The sequence below is a fragment of the Salvelinus namaycush genome, chromosome 29, assembly GCF_016432855.1.
Source record: "Salvelinus namaycush isolate Seneca chromosome 29, SaNama_1.0, whole genome shotgun sequence".
Taxonomy (NCBI): Eukaryota; Metazoa; Chordata; class Actinopteri; order Salmoniformes; family Salmonidae; genus Salvelinus; species Salvelinus namaycush.
The window spans coordinates 16048285-16072598 of record NC_052335.1 but is presented as its reverse complement, the minus strand read 5'-3'; the positions used below and the strand labels follow the sequence as shown (position 1 = coordinate 16072598).

The window sequence follows — 24314 nt, the reverse complement described above, 5'->3', positions numbered from 1 at the left end:
ATGACTTAGTAACTGCCATACGTGTCATTGTTTTATTGGTAAACATAGTTTTCATATGTGCATGATACTGTAGTGCTTTCCATAGTAGCCTTTGTTAGTTAAAGCGGTTGTTTCGCTTCTCCCAGACGGGTCTTGGAGGTCGCACATGCGCAGAGTAGCTCTAGGGCAGATCAGATAAGACCTCAGCACTGCAGGCTCTAGCAGCAGGCTGGAGAGAGAGGGTGCCATAAGTCTTTATTTTGTCAGTCTCAGTAATAGGTTTCTCTTTCTCTGACAAGAGGTTCATCTTTAGGTTAATGTTTATTCTACTGAGATTATAGCCCTGTTTATAGCTGTGTTATAATACTGTAATATTATGCTTATTCATTCATGTTCATATATCCTGTCTATATTGCATAATTCACGCTTTACTGATACTGTTATGTCGTACATGTTTTTGCCTTGTCGAACCACAATTCATTCGGATTAACACAAATCCTATTCCACCAAGATTCACTCCCAGTCAAGATTCATGTTAAATGACCAAAAGTGTGTGTGTGCTAAGAGGAAAAGGAAATAACAACCCTTAAAAGAGAAGCATCAGCATTGTTCTTACCGCACATCCTGTGGAGGGTCAGAACCCAAATCACAGTCAACATAATTGTACTAGCCAGTGAGGGCCTTCACAGCCGACTGCTCAGATGGGTGACAGCACACCAGCCAAACGTTTTTATAAAGTGCAAAAGCCTAGGTTATATAGTGCTTACTGACCACTACATTTAGCTTGCTTCCATATATTGATTTTCCAGATGCAGATCAAGGGAATGAAACGGGAGTGAGGAAGTACATGTTTTTCATTGGGATGCAGCCCAACACTGTCCAATCCCAGCACTCGAGGGAAGGGTTAGCGTAATTACGTAGCCTGATAAACAAGTACGTTGACTAGCGAGCGGGAGATTTAGTTCAAGCAATAAAAACTAGAGGTAAGTGGACGCTGTTATTATAACGTTGGATAAATCCTATCCCATAACTTAAAGTTAAGATGAGCTAGCTACTATTTTGAGTTAAACATTTGGATGTAAGCCAAGTCACTCACAGACATGCCAGATCATGTAATTCAGTAGCTCAGCTGAACAAATTAGCCTAATAATGCTAGGTAACGTTACCTTTCATGAATATCAGTCAAATTCAAAGACTGCAAGTCCACTAAACAAGAAATACAACACTTACTAGTAGGTGAACCAGCTAGCTAAATCTTATTTCACTTAGTAAGTCAATAATTGTTTGATTACTAGATGCATGAACAGGCTGGAAAGGTCAACATCAACAACTTGACCAGCTAACGTTACTGTACAGTAGTTGGTTGCAATTTCCGGTTGTGTAACTTCTGTTGATAGTTAGAATAATTTCTTATTCCCGATCGGGGAAAAAAACCTGTCTTGATCAAGTGTGTTTCAGTAACTAACACAATGGAAAGTATTAATTTCCTCGCAGTTGTTTTGTCCTCAGTGAAAAATACTTGTTTACTAGCAATAGAGTGTTAACTCTTGCACCGTCAAATGTTTTCCCCTTTGAAAGACATACCTCACCTGTCCATAAATCAAGATGGCTGTGAGGAGCGAGGCCAGGGTGGAGGCAGAGGTAGAGGAGGAGGAGGAAAGCTTTGGACCACAGCTTCTGAGCAGACTTGAGGTAGGTGTTGGTGTATTTTTTTTAAACCTTTATTTAACTAAGTCAGTTAAGAACAAATTCTTATTTACAATGATGGCCTACATTTGCAATGTTTCCTACACAGCAATGTGGCATCAGTGCCAGTGACATAAAGAAGCTGGAGGATGCAGGCTTCCACACCATTGAAGCAGTGGCCTATGCCCCCAAGAAGGAGCTGCTTAACATCAAGGGGATCAGTGAGGCCAAAGCAGACAAAGTTCTGGTTAGGTCCCCTTCATTTACCAATCTGAGTTTTTATTTTCTGCTCATTTTGGGTTGCCCACAGTTAACATTAGATCTGATATTATGACTGTGGCTGATCTTCCTCTTCCTCTATGGTATTTTCTCCAGGCTGAAGCTGCCAAACTAGTGCCCATGGGCTTCACCACAGCAACAGAGTTCCACCAACGCCGAGCTGAAATCATCCAGATCTCCACTGGGTCCAAAGAGCTGGACAAGCTGCTACAGGGTGAGGCTGGGATCTTTGCCAGTTACCTAGATTTTAGAACTGTTGTCATGACTCAGGACATGATTTTTTAGTTGCCCAGTTGTATTTGTCGTCATCGTGTGTATGAAAAAGGCTTTCTCTCTCAGGTGGAATAGAGACAGGCTCCATCACAGAAATGTTTGGAGAGTTCCGGACAGGAAAGACACAGCTGTGCCACACCCTTGCAGTCACCTGCCAGGTACTTGTCATGATGCCATTTTTTTCATACTAATAAAGGCAGACTTGGCTGTATACTCCTATCTCATACCAATCACATCTGCTCACAGCATATGACAATAGCACTCAGGACATTCAGTTTTTGATCTATTGTGCTTTTCCCCAACTCAGTTGCCCATTGACCAGGGTGGTGGAGAGGGAAAAGCCATGTACATTGATACAGAGGGGACCTTCAGACCAGAGAGGTTACTGGCTGTAGCAGAGAGGTGAGTTCTCTCATGGACCAACACAATAACAATGGAGTAACTACTGGGTTAAATGACACTGACAGATTGAAATTTGGAGCCACACTATTCCACTACAGGAATAACGGGCATCAATTTCTGTCTGTTCAGAGAGTTACCATTGCAAATGCAGTACTTCCTTCAAAAAGCTGTATCACACCAGAAGGTACTATTGTCTTTTATTAGGTATGGACTTGTTGGGAGTGACGTTCTGGACAACGTAGCATACGCTAGGGCCTTCAACACAGACCACCAGACCCAGCTGCTTTACCAAGCCTCAGCCATGATGGCAGAGTCCAGGTCAGGCCCATCTCCCTCCCTCTTCCTGAGGTTTCCGACCGCTCCGATGTTTTTTCATTTCTCACATTACTTGCTTTCTTTCCATGTTAATACTATTGTTTATGACATGAATTAGTGATCTGGAATAAGGGCAGTACCCTCAAAGAAATCCTAGTAAAGTACCCCTATGGTCACCCAGTCTGAAGTGCTATAGGTCTCTAACCATATGGCCCCTTCTCTCTCAGGTATGCCCTGCTGATAGTGGACAGTGCCACAGCCCTCTACAGAACCGACTACTCCGGGAGGGGAGAGCTCGCTGCACGGCAAGGCCATCTGGGACGCTTCCTGAGGATGCTGCTAAGGCTAGCAGACGAGGTAAGTCCAGGGCTAGAATTCCAGGGGTTTTGTCTGTTCGCCGAACTCCTTACCTATTGTGTCGGTCTAATACAATATGTTTATATCAGCAACGTTCTGAACCCTTCTCTGTACATCCATTTTATGTATGTGCACAACTCTCTTCATGGTATGGTCATAACGCTAAAAACATTTTTTGACTCTCGCCTTGTCACAGTTTGGCGTTGCTGTGGTGATAACCAATCAGGTGGTGGCCCAGGTAGACGGTGCAGCCATGTTCTCAGCAGACCCTAAAAAACCTATCGGGGGCAACATCATGGCACATGCCTCCACTACGCGGTGAGTGGCTCCATTGACTCTCTTGTACTCCCTCTTGTTCACATTCTAATGGTTTCAAACATAGCATGCCACTCGTTAAGCCACTGCGTTCTAGAAGAATACAGCTAGCTATCAAGCTAAAACCGCTCCTTGTTTTCAGACTGTACTTGAGGAAAGGCCGCGGCGAAACGAGGATCTGCAAAATCTACGACTCACCCTGCCTCCCTGAGTCTGAAGCCATGTTTGCCATCAACGCAGATGGGGTGGGTGACGCCAAGGACTGAGCTCAGCTGGCACCATACCAGGGAGTGAGAGCATGGCTGTATGTCATGTGGCTATGCCCCTCACCCGCTACCATAGACTTGCACAATGGCAGCTCTTGTGTGTTTGTGTGTACACACTTCCCTGAGGTAAGAGCTAAGAAAAGGACAAATAGGGAGATGCAGGCCATAACTGTTGGGTTGATATGATTTTGGACTGTCCCATTACTGGGGGAAGAATGCATTCCTACTGTACAAGAGGGTACTTTGCGTAGAGAATGTTGCCTATTGCCCTAAGGAGCACAGTGATGTGCCCATGCTTAGGCTTACACTGGATACTCATTTTGTATTATACAGTATATGGGCCTATAGAGGCTTTGAGAATCAGAGGGAGCTCAGCTTCACAGAAATGTGACATTTTTCACCAACCCAATGGACTTGTAAAATAATGTTTCTAGTTGTAATAACTCCACTGGTAGACGTGGACATATTTAGATGTATGTTTGTGGTATTGTTTGATTTTGTTTTTTGAGGGTGTCTGATTTTCTACCAGTGTTTTTCATTTTAAACCATCTTTGGATTTGACATTCAACTACATCAATAGATCCTTCTCTTTATTTTCAAACATCTGCTCTTAACAGAATAAACATCAGTACATGCCCCCTAACTAACAAGGTTTGACACCCTTAACGACTACATTTCCCCTATTTGTTTGTACATTCAAGAACCATAGTTTCTGTATAAGACACATTGTATTAAAATTGTTTTATCATTAGATCTCCTGACTATATATGTTATTTTAACTCGGTTTACATAATTCCACAAATTGACATGACATCCATTTGAAAGGACTGTGTATTAGAATGTTAAAGTAATATTTTTGTATAACAAAAAGACATCAGAGGTATTGACATCAATTGAGCTGTCATGGGACTGCAATATAATAGCTTAAAACATATTGAACCATGTCACAGTGACGTGATATGAAGTGGCTTCTGAAATTGACACCTGTAATAAAGAGGAGAAAAAATGACTGCGTAAAATAAATAATTCAAATACTGAGCTATATTGTATGCTAAGAAATTGGGGGAATTTTATTTTGTACTAATACAATTCCTCAAATATTTTGTAAGTAATTATATTTCTCAAGTTAGGGATCAAATTTAGTACCTCACCTTGCGAGGATAATTTTTTCAATATAATTCTGCTTATGCATCCTTATTTTGATGCAAAACCCACCATTGGTGTGCATGGCCAAAGAGATTTATGTTCATGTCATCTGACCAAAGCACCTTATCCAATTTAAGTGCCAATTCTGTTTAGCAGACTCCAGGTGTTTACATTTGTTGGATGACACAAATATATCTCTTTGGCCACACACACCAGTGGTGGGTTTGTCATCTGAATGAGAACGCATGAGCAGAAAATAACCCAGTACCTACTGTAAAACACAGTGGTTGATCTTTGTTATGAGGCTATTTTGCTTCCACTGGTTCTGGGACCCTTGTTAAGGTCAAGGATGTCATGAACTTTACCAAGTACCAGGACATTTTAGCCAAAAACCTGGGTGCCTCTGCCAGGAGGCTGAAACTTGGTCGCAAGTGGATCTTCCAGCAAGACAATGACCCCAAGCACACTTCAAAATCCACAAATAAATGGTTAGTTGACCACAAAATCAACATTTTGCAATGGCCATCTGTCTTTAGACTTGAATCCCATAGAAAACCTGTGGTTTGAATTGAAGAGGGCAGTCCATAAGCGCAGACGAAGGATATCAAGGATCTGGAAAGATTCTGTATGGCGGGATGGTCTAAGACCCGAGGGCTCCCGAGTGGCGCAGCGGTCTAAGGCACTGCATCTCAGTGCTAGAGGCGTCACTACAGACACCCTGGTTCGATTCCAGGCTGTATCACAACCGGCCGTGATTGGGAGTCCCATAGGGTGGCGCACAATTGGCCCAGCGTCGTCCGGGTTTGGCCGGTGTAAACCGTCATTGTAAATAAGAATTTGTTTTTAACTGACTTGCCTAGTTTAAAAAGGTTAAATAATAATAAAAAATTTAACTGGGCGCTCCAACAATGTTCCTGAAGAGCTAAGGGCCTGTAGGTTTTTGCTCCAACTCCTGTTGTAATTAACATGAATCAACTTATCAACCAGCTAATTATAACAATCAGGTGCACTCGATTATGGTTGGAGCGAAAACCTACAGGACGGAAGCTCTCCAGGAACAGGATTGGAGAGCCCTGGTCTAATATTTCTCCCAATGTGTTCTCCAATCTCATAAAACATTTTGGGAAAATCCTCAGTGCCACTATCCTCGTGAGGTATTTTGACCCCTATCTTTTTGAGAGAAATTATTCTTACTTAAACAATATATTTTGCTGAGCAATTAAATTAGTATAAAATAAAAACATTTAGCATACAGTATCAGTATATTAATTATTTATTTTTTGTCATTTTTGCTCATCTTTATCAAGGGTGTCAATAATTTTCAACTCCACTGTTTATCTACCCAGCGTGCTGAGGGACAAGTCGTGGTTGCTGTTTATAGCACACAGCTGATTGGGTGGCCTGTGACGAGCGAACTAGTTGGCCAATGGCCATCCAGCGGCACCCACTGTTTCCTGGATGGTGTCAGTCGCTTTGTCAATCAAGGCTGCCAGCTCCACCTCCAATTTAGCACTATCCTTGTCCTAAAGAATGAAACGAAAGGTAAAAGTGAGTCCCGGGTTCAGTTCTTTGGCCTGAAATCAAACAAGGTAATAAGGTAGAATAAAACTGACAACAAATCTTTCAATGTTTTTTTCTTCTGCATCAAGGTTAAGGGTCTATTTGGGGTAGGGCAAATAAAAAAAGTACCTTGAGGAAGTTTTCAAGGGCCTCCTGGAGAGTAGATGTTGGTGATTTGTCATAACACGTGTCCCTGTTCTTTTTTATTCTGTCGGTTTCCACTATTGGCTGGCTAGAGAGGAAGGCCGCTGCCGCTTTCCTCTCCAGACAGCCAAAGCAGTCTTCCTCTCCAGCCAGCCAAAAGTGGAAACCGACAGAATTTTAAAAAACTAAAAAAACAGAAACACGTTTTAGTTAGCATAGGATTGGTTGTATTGCTATTTGTCGTTTTGCAGCCAAGTTCCAAGATAAGACACTGAGTAAGGATAAAAAGCTTGTTGTTCGGCTCACCTCATAACACCAGCGCCCCAGCAGGTAGAAACAGTGGGGCCTCGTCCCTAAGGGCAATCACTCGGTCTAAATGCTACTAGAACAATGAGAAAAAGCAGGGTGTCATCCCCGCCCCTTCTTCTGTGGGGTTTATTGATGGCTGATATCCACATTTTAAGCCTGATGTCCACCAGATGCATTTTGTTTTCCATCCATTACTCTAGCCCTTGATCATGACTCTCAGTTCCATTATATTACACATACGAGTCATTGGAGGAAGGCGTCTTCTGTAGGGGGGAGTACCCCGACGCTCAATCTGAACATTAATACGTGTCGCTTGCGATAGGGTATTGGAAGCACAAGGACCTTATCTTTCATATCAGCGCGAAATCATAATTTAAAAATAAAAGTTACGTTGATACACATCTTGACAGGGATAGTGTTCCCACACGGCCATATCTCCATGTCACAGCGCTTGTTTGTGGAAAAATGACTGAAGACGAGGAAACCACCTGTGCTAATCAGCTATCTAGCATGCTCCAAACACCTGTGTGTAAGCGTAACTTGGGAAGAGTAGCGGAAGTGTAATTTCGTCAGATGGAGGCAGCCATAGCTGCTCTGCAAAGTGTATCTGTTACAGTAAGTGTATCTTTTTAATTTGAAGGATTATTTTTCACTGATGAAAGATAAGGGCCATATGATTCAAGAGCCATATCGCAAGCGATGATTATTGCCATTTTCTAAACGTTAAAACACGGCGTTGGGACTGTAGTACACGTGAGGCAGTCGTGGTCGGAGCAAATGAGAACTGTAGGGAGAAGGCAGAAGGCCACCTAGAGTTTGAGAGCTACCACTACTCCTGCTTTTAGATTTTCAGCCTCAATTTCCACTGCGATGCCAGAGATGCCTTTTACCGGTGCCCTGTTCAAATAATCAAGGCTTTCTACTTCATACTCCGATATTTCCAAGAGACACAATGCACTTTCCTATTGTTCTTCTGACATACAATAAATCAACACCATACCACTCCTGGTGGTCACTTTGATTGAATCCACCTTTTCCAGTGCGTCCTCCACCATCTCCTTGACCGCAAATGGATCTCCCAAAACACATCCTTATCCATGTACTCCAACAAGGAACAAGGAATTATTAGACCGAGGCCTATCTTCATTAACAACTTTAGCCTGTTTTGCTCCGTTCATCAATGCTACAGTTTTCCACTCATTTCCATTAACTTTACTCAACGCGCCACCAGACTCAAACAGTGCTTCCGTTTCTGCCATATTTCCGACCTACATTTTCACTAAATGCCTTGTGCCCTATTGGCGAGGTCTCATTCTCGAAACTACAGGCTCTCGGGGCGCAAGTCTCATGTGGAACACCAAATATTATGGATATACTGACAAGATACATGTCTCTCTGCCCTAACAATGAGTCGTTGTCCACAAAGCGGCACAGCAGGCTGTCTACCTCCTGTCTATCCTTTCTTTGGATTTGTGGATACATCTCATTATTGTAATCCTTTTTTGTCTAGGACTGGCCACCCCTCAGAGCCTGGTTCCTCTCTAGGTTTCTTCCTAGGTTCCTGACTTTCTAGGGAGTTTTTCCTAGCCACCGTGGTTCTACATCTGCATTGCTTGCTGTTTGGGGTTTTAGGCTGGGTTTCTGTATAGCACTTTGTGACATCGGCTTTATAAATACATTTGATTGATTGACAAATTGTTGACGTCAACTGCCTGTATTCAATGGTGAGAGATGCTACGCTACTAGAGCCAAGATGGAATCACTGTGAGAGGGACTATTTTCTGACTTGTCCAAGCAACTTTGAGGGTTAGGTGGTTAAAAGTAAAATATTTGCTGTCAATGTGCAATAATCTAACTATATCTGGTTTTAGCTATATATGGCAAGTTTAGAGTTTGTCAAGTTGAATGGTGCAGAACACGACATAAAGACAACAGAAGATGACATAGCCAAGTCTCACAGAAGACAGCAGGCATGCTAGCTAGCAACGACAAGAGCCAGAGCAGGATGGACACACAGGATGCCGTGAGCTCAAGCAAGAGAAAGAACAAGATGGACCAGGACAAGGTCCTTTCAACCTCTTTACCTCGCAGACCCCAAGCAAAAGTCCACCTGAGAAAATGTGAAAGATAGTATTTCCATGTCTGAACTAGTTTCTCTTTTCAAGTTCAAAGAAATAACTGGTGTTTCTTTCCCCGTCTTTAATCTATTTTGCTCTTGATCTGACAAAAGCACCCTTTGCCAGATTTGTGTAAAACTGTTCTAACTCTAGTTGTAAAGATTTAAGTACAGACTGTTCTTCTTGAGATAATTTATCATTCTTTAGAAGATTGTCAAGATTGCTCATTAAATCGTTTTCTCCAAGGTGCTTCAGCTCTGCCACGTTTAATTGCTAAAACTCTGACTTTATATTTGAAGAATTCACATCTACTTCCACGACCCAAATCTAAACTCACAAAAATATATTTCGTTAACAATTTAATGTTACCAATGAAAATAGGATATTTTAGAAGATACATTATCCAACTCAAATTTAGAATGACAGTCAATTTAGTAAGACCTTCAACTTAGAACACACTGATACAGGCAAAATGTACATTTATATTGCCATACAGTATATTCATCTTATTTTTATAGTATTAACTATTCTCATCACTTGTGGTAATGACAGATTGGTATCTCAATGCATTATTAATCTAAATTACTATACATTTCACATTGTGCAGACCTCCACAATCAACCTCATACCCCAAATAAACAATTTTGGATAAGCCTAAATCAATTACGGGCACGGTTGACCACCCCCCTCCCTCCCGGCACTCATCCTTTTGGTGTTTCTTCATGTTCTTCTTCAGATAGTGTTTCAGTTCGTCTTCCCAATGGCACATGTTCAAAGTGGATGGCCCTTGATAATGTCTCTCACCTGAGCCGCCACTGTCCTTTACAGTCCATTATGTCTTTGTACATTTTCCTACCAGTACACCAGCAGCATGAGAGAAGTTTGGACAGGATCTCTCTCCATGCTCACTCCACATGGACTCATATCGCACTCCTGAGAGAAAAGGCAGTTGATAGCTTCGACTGGATGCTGTGTACAGGTTGCTGGCTTGGACTCAGGTCTCACAGTAGAAGTGGTGAAGGACCATACTGAACGCAATTGTCGCCATTACCTCAGCCGGTTAGAGGGAGTGTTGAGGTTCACACTGTTCTTAGTCAATTTATCCCTTCCATGCATCTAGACACCATCTGTGGTCACCTTCACCATAACCTCGAGAGAGGAGAGACCAAAACAACAGTTTAGGGTATTTCTGATTCAGGAAATCCAGAAAAATGATTTACTGTATGATAAATTATTAATACTACCGGATTCAGGAAATCCAGACAAATGATTTATTGTTTGACAAATTATTACTACTACCAATAGTCTTAATACTGAGGCTTCTAGACACAAACCTATGCCCCTAAATTGTGAGGAGAGACACTAGATTGTAGCTTGGGCTAGCCTTGCCCCAATCTCATTCTTATTAAGGTTAGTGTGAAACTGTTATAACACGTGTTCTCTCTATTCCCTGTGAAAGTCAATATGCATGTGCCCTAGACCAAATTCAGGAGATCTCTAGAGACAGAGAAAATTGGCAATGCTAAAAGAACTGCGTAAATTGGCTCTGCAAACCAGAGAGGCTCTTGACTATCTTTTGACAGGTCAAGGGGGCACTTGTGCAATCATTAGCGATGAACGTTGTACTTTTGTCCTAGATCACTCTTCTAAAATGACTGATCTCACCGAACACATTGCCACTGTTGATGATAACCCAGAATGAGGGGCTTGAAATGATGAAGCGTTTGTTTTTTTGTGTTGATTTCACTCCCATTAATGGAAGTATAACCTTTTATTATGATTTATTATAATTATGTATTTTGATATAGAAGCTAAAATCTAAATGCTTACATTAAAATGTATTGATGATTATCACAGATTAGGTTATAAGAGGAGGGAATGTGCTGGACATTTTTTATGTTTGTGCTTTTCTAATAACTAATTTCAGTGTTCTATTCATGTGCTTTTCTAATAACCGTTTTCTGTTTTCATGCAAGTGACTGACTAAATGAATCCTCACTATCAGTAGCTGCAATTTGGCACTGCCAAATTGGCAATTTGGGACTGCCCCAGCAGAGCTCCTGATTGACATGTGTACTATGGTGGATTGAGTTGGTTGGAAACTCTCCAGTGCGCTGATAATAACGGATTATTCTTTTAAGATCGACTATGAGTGTCCCTGGTGGTCATTTCCACGACACGGTGATGAATTTCCACGACAATTTCCACTCAGTTTGCGAATCACTTGTGTCAAGGAGTCGAGGAGAAAAAAGGGAAATTACCTGGCCCTGATGGCCTGTCAGTTGAATTTTATAGGTATTTTTGGGAGTTACTAAAAGACCCTATTTCTAATATGTTTCAAGATTGCATTGAAAATTGTGAAATGGTTTCCACTATGAAGCAGGGCCTTATTTCACTGATTCTAAAGCCTGATAAAGACCCCTCTCTCATTGACCATTGGAGACCAATCACTTTATTAAATATTGATTACAAATTGATTGCTCTGGTTTATGCCAAAAGATTAAAAAAAGGAATAGATACAATAAAAAATTCAACATAAGTTCCAACATTCTTTTAGTCTAGGACCTTATGGACTATTCAGAAGCAATTGACTCAGATGCTGTTATTTTGTTTCTAGACTTTTGTAAAGCCTTTGACACAATTTAACATTATTTTCTCTTTCGGTATCTGAACATGTTTGGTTTTGGTGAAAATGTTATCAAAGTCATTTGCATGTTTTACAGAGATATAAATAGTTCTGTGATACTAAAATCTCAAATTTTGGTAGTGGGACTTTATCTCTAGATATTCTGAATAATGGCTTTACAACTTTTGACAGAGAAATCAAAATTTCCCAGCTGGCTGATGATGCTACAATTTTTTTTTATGACAAAGACCATGCCCTTAATGCCAGCACTGCATTCTCTATTGCGTCTGGATTCAAACTGAATGTTTCTAAATGTGAAATCTTATGTTTTTATGACTCGGATGATAAAGGAATAGAAAATATTCCTCTCATAGAACTACTTTTAATATTTAGGAATACATCTAAAAATCACTCAGGCAGACAACATTTCTCTCCTAAAATGTAGAAAATCAAGATCATATTTAATAACTGGATACAAAGTGATCTATCTATACTTGGGAGAGTGCTTCTGTCCAAGGCAGAGGGATTGTCTGTCTTGTGTACCCCTTGTTGTCTTTATTTGTAAATCACTCTACCTTTAGAGATTAACAAGATCTTTCTTGACTTCATCTGTAAAATGAAGTCTCTCAAATTAAAAAAGTCTATACTCTCAAATAAAAGATCTGAAGGAGGTCTGGAAGTGTTGGACTTTGATGACACACTTAAGCTCAATTGTTTAAAAATATGTTTGGTCAATACAGAATCAATTTGCTATTTCAGTTGGGAGGTCTTACATTTGCACATTTAATTATCTTCCCAAAAGATTACCCACTAAATTGGCTAGGTTTCACCAACAAGCTTTTTAGGCAACATGTTTACTCCTGACATTAGCTAGGTTTCCATCCAATTTGCAACAGATTTTCATAATAATATTTTAAAATCTGCACAGAACAATATGCGCATTTTCCCACCAGAGATGTGTTTCCATCAAACTGACATATTGTCAGTGCTTGACTTGGACTGAAATAGGTGCCGGTACTCATTTTGGGAGCCGGTACTGTTTATATCAAATAAGCCAAACACTTTTTTGTTCACCAAATTCAACACTCATTGACTGACGTCCTTACAACAACTCCTTTCTTGTTGGAGGGAGACAGATTTTCTGCCCAGTTGGGCCTCTCTTTTCCTCTTCCTCTCTGGGAAGAATCACAAATGCAGGATTCCCTAAAATGTGTTGATTAATAATAATTCCCTCGGGGAAACAACGTTTCCATACAGGTTCCTAAAAGTCCCAAGGATCCCAGATAGCAAGGACCCTTTTGGGAAATGATAGATTATGCAACCAAAAATTATGTTTCCCAGTTATTTTATTTATTATCGCAAATACATCAGTCTTACGATAGGCAAGGTTCTTCTTTTTTTGTGCATTTATCATACATTTTAGGATACTAATATTTGCCAAGTACCTCAACTCCTCCATGGAGTTGGGCGCAGACTAAAGTCTTTTAAATGAACCTCCGAGTTGCTATGCGTTGATACTTATAAAATGTAAATTCTTAAACTCGTACCATGTACATATGTTTGTCTTCTGTTGTTTTATTTGTTTGCTAATTAATAATTGTTTAATAAAACAATCAAATAAAACCACCGACAAAAACATTTTTAAGTACGAAAGCATAGCAAGACGGAGGTTAATTGAAAAACTTGTCTGCTGCAACTCTGTGGAGGAATTCCTGTAGTTGGTAACAAGTCAGCCCCATGTCCCAACAGACTCCCATAGTTGGTAACAAGTCAGCCCCATGTCCCAACAGACTCCCATAGTTGGTAACAAGTCAGCCCCATGTCCCAACAGACTCCCATAGTTGGTAACAAGTCAGCCCCATGTCCCAACAGACTCCCATAGTTGGTAACAAGTCAGCCCCATGTCCCAACAGACTCCCATAGTTGGTAACAAGTCAGCCCCATGTCCCAACAGACTCCCATAGTTGGTAACAAGTCAGCCCCATGTCCCAACAGACTCCCATAGTTGGTAACAAGTCAGCCCCATGTCCCAACAGACTCCCATAGTTGGTAACAAGTCAGCCCCATGTCCCAACAGACTCCCATAGTTGGTAACAAGTCAGCCCCATGTCCCAACAGACTCCCATAGTTGTAGTGATTCCATTGATTCATTTGTTGCGTGAAATGAAATCGTTCTAGAAAAACATGTTTTCCAATGTCCATTAATATTGCTCTGCAGTCTGCACAGAATGACAAGTTTACAGACAGAGTTTGTTAAATCTGTCTGTCATTTTTTCTGTAGCACAGCCTTGAGGATATTAAAGATAGTATCTGTGTTGTGATGCCTTCTCAATGCAGGAAATTGCTGATTTTAGTCAGTACACACACAACTCACCCAGCTCCATCACCTGAAGCATCCCCAAACCACAGAACATTATTTAGCCACACAGAGAGACAGCAAAACGTCCAACATCTGGGAAGCTTTTGTAAGGATGCCATATCTTCTCATCAACACACTACTCCGCCTGGTCAGTAGCCTATTTTCTATTTTCACCATTGATTTTGCATATGTTGAGAGAGACATGTATGTCTTCAACAATGTGTTGGTTTAATTAAGTAGAGCAGCACCATTATGTCAATATAATGTAAAGATGAGTTGTGACAAACATCTTTTACCTTGCTTTATTTCTACAATTTGTGCAAGATATACAGTAATTGGTCATAGAAAACAAATCATGTTGCAGTCCAATTGGGAGGGCATTGGAAATGAAGTTGACCTTGCGTTATCACTGTGCTTTAGGTGACGGGTCCAACAATGGTTGGTGATGAATTTTCAGACCCATCCATAATAAACTACTTAGGAGCCAGAAAGACCAACAAATTGGGGAACAACTTGTGAGTAATTTGCATAATTTACTGCTTTTTAAAAGAAGCTCAGAATCTACAGAAAATGTGTAGTGTAAAAAATGTGTTAACAACATACCCTTCAAAGGGCATACAAATTCCTTAGTGTTACTTCATGGCCCTAACTATGCTTACTCCATTTACTGAATTTCTGTATGAATTTACAACAAATACCCAAACACCACAGTGTTGGTTAATAAATGTAAAACCTTCGGCTGCCATGGATTTACATTGTGCAAATGTATGGTACTAATGCAATGTGTTCTCAGGCAAATAATAACGAGATCATTGCATTTCCAGTTGGGAGTACCATGTGGACGAGCCTCCCCGGGTGGTTCTGGACAAGCTGGAGAAGGTGGGCTTCTCTGTGGTGACCATGACAGGCGTGGGGTAAACACTGGTTTGGTGTCTAAACAAGGACACCATCATGTGAAAGTTGTTACTAACCACTTGGTCTCACTGCAACAATGCATGAGTGTTTTCACCAGTCAGTTAGACTTGTACTACTGCATTCACTGTGTGTTTGTTGATTGGAGGGGTGTCTATGGTCAGTGATAACTTGGGTAATGATATACTGTATGTTTTTTCTCTAGAACATATGTCGGTGTAATTTAATTGTTGATTATATAATATGACGTGGCTACAGTATTTGATGTGCCTGCAGTACTGATGTCATAGTGTATTTACAGTAAAATATAATTTGGAGACATTCAAACAAATTGCACTTTGATGTAGCTACATTCACTACTGTACATACAGTCCTCTGTCTATGTTACTAAATTGTTGCTTGTGACAAATCCTATAGTATGTTGCACATTTGGTATCATGTATTTTTTAAGGCCTCAATAAATCATAAAATAAAAATAGCCCAGTTGTGTTTTTGTGTTATATGTTTTCTCATCAAATGCTATTTCTTTATGACGGCAATGTTCCAATCTACTGTATTCCCCCTGCAAACGTGTGGCCTGATTGGTGGAGTGCTACAGAGATGGTTGTCCTTCTTGAAGATTCTCCCATCTCCACAGAGGAACTCTAGAGCTCTGTCAGCGTGACCATCGGGTTCTTGGTCTCCTACCTGACCAAGGCCCTTCTCACCCGATTGCTCAGTTTGGCTGGTCGGCCAGCTCGAGGAAGAGTCTTGGTGGTTCCAAACTTCTTCCATTTAAGAATAATGGAGGCCACCGTGTTCTTGCGGACCTTCAATACTGCAGACATTTTTTGGTACCCTTCCCCAGATCTGTGCCTCTACACAACTTGCAAACATTTTGAAAAAACTGTTATGGGCTATTGTGTGTAGATTGAAGGGGAAAAAACAATTTAATCAATTTTAGAATAAGGCTGTAACGTAACAAAATGTGGAAAAAGTCAAGGGGTCTGAATACTTTCCGAATGCACTGTATATACTTTGTAGTCAGCAATAGGGGAGTGATGGCTTTCTACAAGAGCACAAAATGTGTACATCTCTAGATATCTTTGAAAAGCGAGTCAGGTAAAGAGCTTTTTGGGGTCTTAAAGGAGCACTGTTTTATTTTTAGGCTTGAATAAGCTAAATAGCCAATATGAAGAGGATAGCATCATTTGTCTGATTCTGATAATGGTATGGGAATAATAATGCATTTTATTTTGTAAAGTGGTTTCTTGCATCAAACATCACAAAAACATTTTCAGTCACCTCCTTTTCTGAAGAACAAGTGGATTAACAGGTTCATGTCAAGCCCTGCATGTTTGTTGGCCTACATTGAACACCACACATTGGCTGCTACTGTAGGCTGAATGATAGAACAGCTATTTCCATGTTAAAATGTTATGGGATGCATTTTCCCCATTGTTTTTGATGGTAGGCCACTCTGGTAGGCCTACATTATGATCAACTAGCCACAGTAACCTACTTGAACACTGTTAAAATGGAAACTTAAAGCAGGTACAGCCTCAGTATTCACAGTAAATGCGTGCTGGAAGTTGCACAGAATTTTCACAACATTCAAGTTTGCGCTCAGCAGACCTGAAATTTGCTCAGTGCCGAAAAAAATGAGAGGGAACATTGGTCACTGGCAAAGTAAGTTTTGTTATTTGGTTGTTTGCTTGCTCTCTTTCCACAGCCCACAAAAGCAGTAACTGACAGAAGTGAAAGAAAGAGCTTATCTGGTGATTGGCATTCCATATTGGCTACAGCAGGTCTATGGAGTGCAATGTGTGAGAATCTGCCTCTCATAGTGCTCTGTGCATTTTTCACAAGCTTCAGATTCATTTGGCATTGCTCATCTCCTTCCTTCTGCTGCTAAGGAGAAATGCATATAGAATCTAAACGGTCCTTAAATGGTAGGTTATATATCCATTTTGGTTGATATTTGATTGATACCCTTCAGAGAGACGGTATGTTCTTTAGGTGTGAGAAAGAGAGTTTGTTTGCATATTAGATCAAGCTGATTATGCAACAAGTCCTTATCTAATGAATGTGAGACGCAAACAGGGTTTGGAATGCAGGTCCCCTGACCATGTGTACCTAACAGCCGCCTCTAAGAAATAAAGGTGTTCAGCTGGTGATTTAGTAATGCAATTCCTTTTTAATATTGGAGGGGTACATTTTTCCACTGGTCATGACCTGTAAAAGTCTAGGACCAGACTGATCACTTACTTCGCAAACCAAAATGTTGTGCGCCTTGAAAAAGCACAATTCAGAAACAACCATAAAAGTCTATAATAATGCTCAAATCCACAAATTGGCAAGAAAATGAGAAAGACATTTATCAGTACATGATATAAGATGCTCTGAGTCAGTGTTTGTAGCACACCATTATCATTGTAGTGAGAGATGAATTACATAATTCACCTTTAGGACTATTATGGCAAGCTGAACATTGAATTATGGCAAGCTGAGCAGAGAATAACTTTTTCATTAATACCGAGTGGATTGAGCAAACGGAGGTGGTGTGTGTTTGGAGAGGAGGGAGGGCCGGCCCTAGCTTTTTGGGGTATAACATTTTAGTGGTCCCCCTCGATGGCAGAGAGAAAGAAAATAGTTTTATTAAAGCTCATTTCCTGCAATTCTATGCATTTTGCCATGGGGCATAGAGAAAACGTTTTGGTTTTAAAGCACATTTTATGCAGTTCTACACATTTTGCCATGGGGCAGAGATAAAATGTTGCAATTTTAAAACTAATTTCATGCAATTCTACTCATTGTGCAATGGGGTGAATATGAATTAGCTTTAAAACTGCAAAATGTTCCTGCAATTCTACACATTTTTCCATGACTTATGCCATGTTCATTTGATATCTGAGTGAGAGTGACTAACAAAATCAATGTCGGCCCCCTAGAGGTTAGGACCCCTGGGCACATGCCCTGCAAGCCTGGTCAGTTATTCAGCCATGATTACTACCACGTGTAGGTAGCTGGCTAAACTAACTTTCCAGAGAGAAAAACTGCTGATGCACTACCAAATTGCACCTTGTGTATTGTAATATTCTAACTCGCAACAGTAAGTTGAGACCCACAGGGCAAGTGATATAATCTAGAACACTTCCCCTTTCCCTACCTTCGTTGAAGAAACCCTAGCAGTGAAGAGTTCACCTGAGCGTCATACACCCCTCCTCTTTTGTCACACCTCCACAATAAGAGCTGACCCTCTATTCCAGAGATTATTGGGACTAGAGGACTACCTGAGAGAAGATAGTCACAAGAGAGAAGACACACGGACAGAGATATTGATAAATCAGGGTGGAGGGACCGAAGGTTTATCACTTTAAACTAACACAACCCAGAGACACAGGTGAGCTGATAAGGCAGTCTAGCTCAGTTTGTGTCTGTGCTTTAGGGTAGTAGACCATGTCAGTGTTTCAGAGACAGGGGCGCTTTTCGCACATGGAACGTCTAGAGAGCTGTGTGTTCTAAAACTGCAGAGAAGAGCGAGAAGAGCAAATATACTGAGAATGCAGAGAAAGACTGCTTCCTTATCACCTCACTTGTGTGGAAACAAAGATAGACACCGGTAAGCTTTTAAGACTTTTAAGCAATAAGTTAATGAACAAACAATGTGTGGCCTATATACTGTAATTGCTTTAGTTAGTGGTTCACATCTTGACTTAGTGTCAGTGGACCAACTAATTGTCCAAATAAATGATTATTTCAATCTGGACATAACATAACAAGTTGGCTGTTTTACTGTTCATTTGAATCATGCCAGCTACCTCAGCTTACCTGAGGCAGTATCTCTGACACATTGTCCTCATGGCTGTCTCTTTAAAGCCCCATACAAATCTTAGATGTAAAAACGAAATAATTGTAGATCCATTGGAACTAAATTGTTGAGGATCCATGATGGGAACTATCAGGAAGATTATAAAACCTTGTACTAATTGTACAGACAAACAGCCCACCTTGGGGATTTCAACATTGTCTGAAAAATAGGCCAAATTCCTTAACAGCAGCATTTTCCTCAGATGCTTTTTGCTATGACTATAAAATACAAATAAGACAGCATCAACTTCACATTTTAGGCAAATTAGGAAAGTCCCTAACCAGGTTGTCTTCCAGTCAGGAGTAAACAATTGTCCTTAGAATTCTCAAGGTATTGTTCCATTACAGGTAACATGAAACACTGCCCTGGGGAAAAACACTCCTCTTCTTCATGAGAAGAAATGTGATACTACCAGTTACAACAAGCCATGATTGCAACACTGTCTCAAAAGTTCAAGTAGCTTTAGACACATAAACATCGTGTGAACGATGACAACGAGTGAAACCAAAGCTAAAGCAATCACAGAAACACCAACAGTCAAAGAAAAAAGCATTTTTATCAGGTCAGAGATAAAAGTAATGGCCCTGAAATAAAACAAGTCTCCAAGGTTACTTATTAACAGACTAATGTGCCTCAGTGTTCACTTTCCAGTACAAGAGTTTTTTTAGACTTTTCCTTCTACGAGACAAATAATTCAGCATTCAGCACTGTTTAGGCATCAATTCTTACTAGATTAACATCACACCCATGACAAAACCTTTGTGCTGCAAGCTATGTGTGTGAAGTTAGAATAGTATTACAGTGTGTTTGTTTAGTCATGCATACAAGAAAAACAGGTTATTTTATTATACAGTCATGGCTGCAGTTACCAGTCCATATATGGCCATTGCTAGCTACCCATCTCAACCTGGAATCCAATTTCATGACAATCGTGGCAAATGATCATGATGATCATAACAATTGTGGCAAAGGTTGTTTAGGATTGGCATTATTAGGCTGTGTAGCTATGAAATGCCAAAATAAAAAATAAACACAAGAATGAGTATCAAATCATTTGAAGTGAGTTTTCTTAACTTTGTTTTTTTGTCCTCACATTTTCAGAGCTGCCTAAAGGTCAACTGGACCCTTCAACTGAGTGACCTCCACTTCAGCCTAAAAGTGTTGAACTCACTGACGGTACACGCCATTAAGTCCAAGATGCCTCTGAAGACCACCTTATACCTCAAATCAGCCAGCATGCGCTGGCCCCGCAAGCAGAAGCGCCGTGAGCTGCTATCAGTCAACATGATTAGCCTACCCTTAGGTGACTTCCGCCACCTCTCCCACATCGGATTGGATGCCCACGGGGATGTCTTCGGCGACCTCGCAACCTTCCAGCGGACCGGTAGTCTCATCCTCCACAGCTCTCAAAGCCACCAGGACCTCTACTCCAACATCACCCCCAATGAGACCCCCCCACCTCCACCCAAGCCCCCACGCCTCCTCAGCCCAGAAGAGATGGATTCACATGCCGCCAAAGCCAGAACCCATCCCCAGGCTTCCAGAAACCAGAGGTGCCTCTTCCTGCCTTTACTGGATGTTGTGGAGGTAGTGGAGCATGACAGGTTGCACCACAAAGAAGAGGTAAAGCAGGAGCAGGAAAAGAAGGAGGAGGGAGGGTTAACGATGGGGTCGGATGGATCCGAATTGAACACGGCCCCCCAACAGGCTCCTTGTCCCCCAGTGGAGGCCCCTCCAGGGGTCGATGAAGACTCGTCTTTTGTCCTGAACCTTGACTTGGGGCCGTCCATACTAGAAGATGTGCTGCAAGTGATGAACAAGCTTCACCAGTGAGACTTTGGGAAGTGTGGCCCTCATGTAATATATTTTATTCTAAGGGCCTTTCAAGAAACCCAACATATATAGGGGAGAAAAACTAAAAGTTCCTTCCTTTCTAATGGGGATTGAAAGGGGTTATGTCATGGATGGAAAAATGGGCTGGACTATTTTCAATTGCCAGGATGCTAATTGGCACATTTATTTTTAATTACTGTTGTTAGTTTGGCTAACTAGAGCAATGTGTCATATCTGGGTCAACGCTTTGAAAGGTTGCCTTTCTCAGGTGAAAGCTCTGTGAGCCAATGACACTCCACCTGGATCATGTGACTTTTGTAACGCAGGTGTATAGAGGAGACATGTTGTGAAAGGTAAGAAAGACAGACAGTAAACGACGTATGAGACATAGCTGTGAGGCAGATGTTTATGACTTCTATTGTGAAACACTGAAATAAGACTGGTGGATTTTGCTTTTCAATGTTTAGGCCTACTATATAGGGACAATGAACACTAGCTCTCCCATAGTCAGACATATGCAGTAGCAATAAGGACAGAAGCTGGGTCGTTCTACGGAATGAGTCCCTTTTGCGTCCCTTTGATATTTTAAGTCTAAATTGTGCACCAATCGAACATTTTAAAAGCTTTTTTTTTTATATGAATCAATACTTGCTAAAGTGCCAAATCTATGCACCCTCTGTGACTTCTAGGAAGATTTTAACCCACTTAACCCCAACATTTCTCCAAGTTGTCACCATCATTGTAAAGCCCTAGTTGTTTGGTTGCTTCGACAAAGTAATTTCTTCATGTGATTAGTGATTCATTTTTAGGTAAAAAAAAACTGTGTCCCTCATTTTAAGGTCAACCCTGTTACGTGAACTGAACTCTTGTGTTCATATGGTGAAACTGTTACTTTAAAAAAAACATTGAACATCTAATAGTTAAATCATAATGTAATTTCAGTTTTTTTGTGTTGAAATACTGAGTGGGTCAAGCATAACACGTCAAACTTGTTACCCATAGATTGACAATTACACATTTTTGTATAGCTTGCATTCAATTGCTCCTCCTGTTGCACACAACAAGCTTCCATTCCTCATGTCACAAGGGGATTTATGGCTGATTTAAGATGAAATCGTCAACCCTGTTACATTACAGAATGTTAAAATTAGGTGAAATAAAATGTTATTTTTGGGGGGGACCAAGTTGCACTACCCAAAAGGGACTTATTTCGTAGAACGACCCAGCAGACTCACTAGAGTGTATACTGATAGTGTCACATCCTGGCCTCTGTTATATTGATTTTCTTTATTAGTTTAGTTAGGTCAGGGTGTGACATGGGGGATGTTTGTGTGTTTTGTCTAGTTTAGGGTGTGTGTATTGTTTTAAGGGGTTTTTAGTATGTATGGGGTTGTGTTCAGTGTAGGTGTTTAGGAAAGTCTATGGTTGCCTGATTTGGTTCTCAATCAGAGACAGCTGTTTATTGTTGTCTCTGATTGGGAGCCATATTTAAGGCAGCCATAGGCTTTAGGTGTTTGTGGGTAATTGTCTATGTTGAACGTTTGTAGCTTGTGTATGCACTTACGTTTGTAGCTTCACGGTCGTTTGTTGTTTTGTAAAAGTGTTCGTTTCGTGTTTCGTCATCTTTAATAAAAGAAGATGTCTTCATATCCCGCTGCGCCTTGGTCCGCTTATTATGACGATCGTGACAGATAGGCATATTTTATAGTTCTTGTTTTTCTTACCAACTAGTCAAGGGAAAAGTTCAAATCTTTAGGAATATAAAACTGTATAAGTCTATAAGTTATTACATGGTTTATGGTGTAACTGTGAACAGTATCAGTCTATAATAAATGTCTTTAGAAAATCAAAGCTCACCGACAATCCTCTCGTTCCTCATATCATAAGCTTTTAGATATAATTTTGTTTTGGCTAAGGTGGAGCATGAACTCTGCCCGGCACAAGGAAATCACATTTGTGCAAAATCTGTAGCGTAAGCTTTCATTTGTAAAAATAAAAACCATAAAGCCAAGTAAGATGTCTCTTATCGTTCGCATCGCTGAGCCAATCTTATTCTTTAACAACACTGCCACCTACTGGTGCCCTATCTTCTAACAACTATCACATCAGTTTGTCTTTCCTCACCACCTGATGGTAGTATTTCACAGCCTTTTATTGGGTGGCATGTAGCTTACTTCATTATTTAATGGTCCAGTCATCCATGGCGATTATTTGATAGATAGACACAGCTTTATTTATCTCCCTCAAGCTCTTTGACAGAAACTGAAATCAAGAATAATCCATACATCTAATTTGCCCAATAACAAATACAAATGTAATAAGAAACTGAAGAATTTATTAGCTCTATACTCAATATGGCCATCCATCTTTATAGTATGCTTTTACCACACTCAGACAGTTAGATTTTGGCAAATTCTCCTCCCTGTAACCTATTTAATATCCTCCATTTTGTTCACTCTACTCTTGGGATTCAGAAAATCTCAACAATGGGACTGAGACACAACCGCACCATTGATTCTCTTCCACATCTGTGTGTGAGAACATGAATCAGCTTTTGTCTGGGCCAGAATCACTGTCAGGCTAGATCTACATCCCACTGCTGACCAGGGAAATTTCTAGGATTTGAAGACATTGGGGGCTTAGCCCAAAACCAGTAGGGGGGTCCAGAGACGTCCTTCCCCAGCAAGAGAAAAGGAATTTCAACAGCTAAATGCATGAATTTGGTGCACTTTGAGATGAACATTGAGAGATTAGATCTTTTTCAGGAAACTTGCACTTGCCACAGCAGACACTGCCAGTACTCAATTACAGTAGCTACTTTGGGTCTCTCTATTCTGGAACACTCTCTATTCTGGAACACATACAGTACCAGTCAAAAGTTTGGACACACCTACTCAGAGTTTTTCTTGATTTTTACTATTTTCTACATTGTATAATAATAGTGAAGACATCCAAACTATGAAATAACACATATGGAGTCATGTGGTAACCAAAAAAGTGTTATAAACAAATTAAAATATATTTTATACTGCGATTCTTAGCCACCCTTTGCCTTGACAGCTTTGCACACTCTTGGCATTCTCTCAACCAGCTTCATGAGATAGTCGCCTGGAGTGCATTTCAATTAACAGGTGTGCCTTGTTAAAAGTTGATTTGTGGAAAGTCTTTCCTTCTGGCAAGAACAGCTCAAATAAGCAAAGAGAAACGACAGTCCATTACTTTAAGACATTAAGGTCAGTCAATCTGGAAAATGTCAAGAACTTTGAAAGTTTCTTGAAATGCAGGCGCAAAAATCATCAAGCGCTATGATGAAATTGGCTCTCATGAGGAACGCCACAGGAAAGGAAGACCAAATAAATGCTTCACAGAGTTCAAGTAACAGACACATCTCAACATCAACTCTTCAGAGAAGACTGCGTGAATCAGGCCTTCATGGTCGAATTGCTGCAAAGAAACCACTACTAAAGGACACCAATAATAAGAAGAGACTTGCTTGGGCCAAGAAACATGAGCAATGGACATTTGACCTGTGGAAATCTGTCCTTGAGTCTAAATTTGAGATTTTTGGTTGCAACCGCCGTGTCTT

At 40.6% G+C, this 24314-nt stretch overlaps 3 protein-coding genes across 4 annotated transcripts; all 3 read left to right on the top strand.

Annotated features, from left to right (window-relative positions):
- Nucleotides 1–874: 874 nt before the first annotated feature.
- Nucleotides 875–4625, top strand: LOC120024135 (DNA repair protein RAD51 homolog 1-like). The gene is made up of 10 exons (XM_038968284.1): nucleotides 875–962; nucleotides 1558–1671; nucleotides 1775–1912; nucleotides 2041–2158; nucleotides 2284–2375; nucleotides 2525–2619; nucleotides 2824–2937; nucleotides 3162–3291; nucleotides 3488–3609; nucleotides 3749–4625. Exons 2-10 carry the CDS (start codon nucleotides 1585–1587, stop codon nucleotides 3870–3872), a joined length of 1020 nt encoding a protein of 339 aa, XP_038824212.1. The 5' UTR covers nucleotides 875–962; nucleotides 1558–1584; the 3' UTR covers nucleotides 3873–4625.
- A 9620-nt stretch (nucleotides 4626–14245) lies between these two features.
- Nucleotides 14246–15051, top strand: LOC120023901 (GTP cyclohydrolase 1 feedback regulatory protein-like). Its single transcript, XM_038968002.1, has 3 exons — nucleotides 14246–14281; nucleotides 14554–14648; nucleotides 14958–15051. The coding sequence occupies exons 1-3, from the start codon at nucleotides 14246–14248 to the stop codon at nucleotides 15049–15051; spliced, it is 225 nt and encodes a 74-aa protein (XP_038823930.1).
- Nucleotides 15052–18312: 3261 nt separating this feature from the next.
- On the top strand, nucleotides 18313–22040 carry LOC120024419 (cdc42 effector protein 3-like). Of its 2 annotated transcripts, none has more exons than XM_038968659.1 (2): nucleotides 18313–18427; nucleotides 19997–22040. In XM_038968659.1, exon 2 carries the CDS (start codon nucleotides 20093–20095, stop codon nucleotides 20726–20728), a length of 636 nt encoding a protein of 211 aa, XP_038824587.1. In that variant the 5' UTR covers nucleotides 18313–18427; nucleotides 19997–20092; the 3' UTR covers nucleotides 20729–22040. The 2 variants fall into 2 exon arrangements, with proteins under 2 accessions (XP_038824587.1, XP_038824586.1); XM_038968658.1 differs by having other exon boundaries at nucleotides 18313–18646.
- Nucleotides 22041–24314: the final 2274 nt, after the last annotated feature.

Bases quoted from the DNA above. Each gene is read 5' to 3' on its own strand.
- LOC120024135 (XM_038968284.1), top strand. From the start codon at position 1,585: ATGGCTGTGAGGAGCGAGGCCAGGGTGGAGGCAGAGGTAGAGGAGGAG. The intron at 2,159-2,283 runs GTGAGGCTGGGA...TTTCTCTCTCAG, and splicing joins GCTGGACAAGCTGCTACAGG to GTGGAATAGAGACAGGCTCC. The intron at 2,938-3,161 runs GTCAGGCCCATC...CTTCTCTCTCAG, and splicing joins GCCATGATGGCAGAGTCCAG to GTATGCCCTGCTGATAGTGG.
- LOC120023901 (XM_038968002.1), top strand. From the start codon at position 14,246: ATGCCATATCTTCTCATCAACACACTACTCCGCCTG. The intron at 14,282-14,553 runs GTCAGTAGCCTA...ACTGTGCTTTAG, and splicing joins TCAACACACTACTCCGCCTG to GTGACGGGTCCAACAATGGT. The intron at 14,649-14,957 runs GTGAGTAATTTG...TTGCATTTCCAG, and splicing joins AACAAATTGGGGAACAACTT to TTGGGAGTACCATGTGGACG.
- LOC120024419 (XM_038968659.1), top strand. From the start codon at position 20,093: ATGCCTCTGAAGACCACCTTATACCTCAAATCAGCCAGCATGCGCTGG.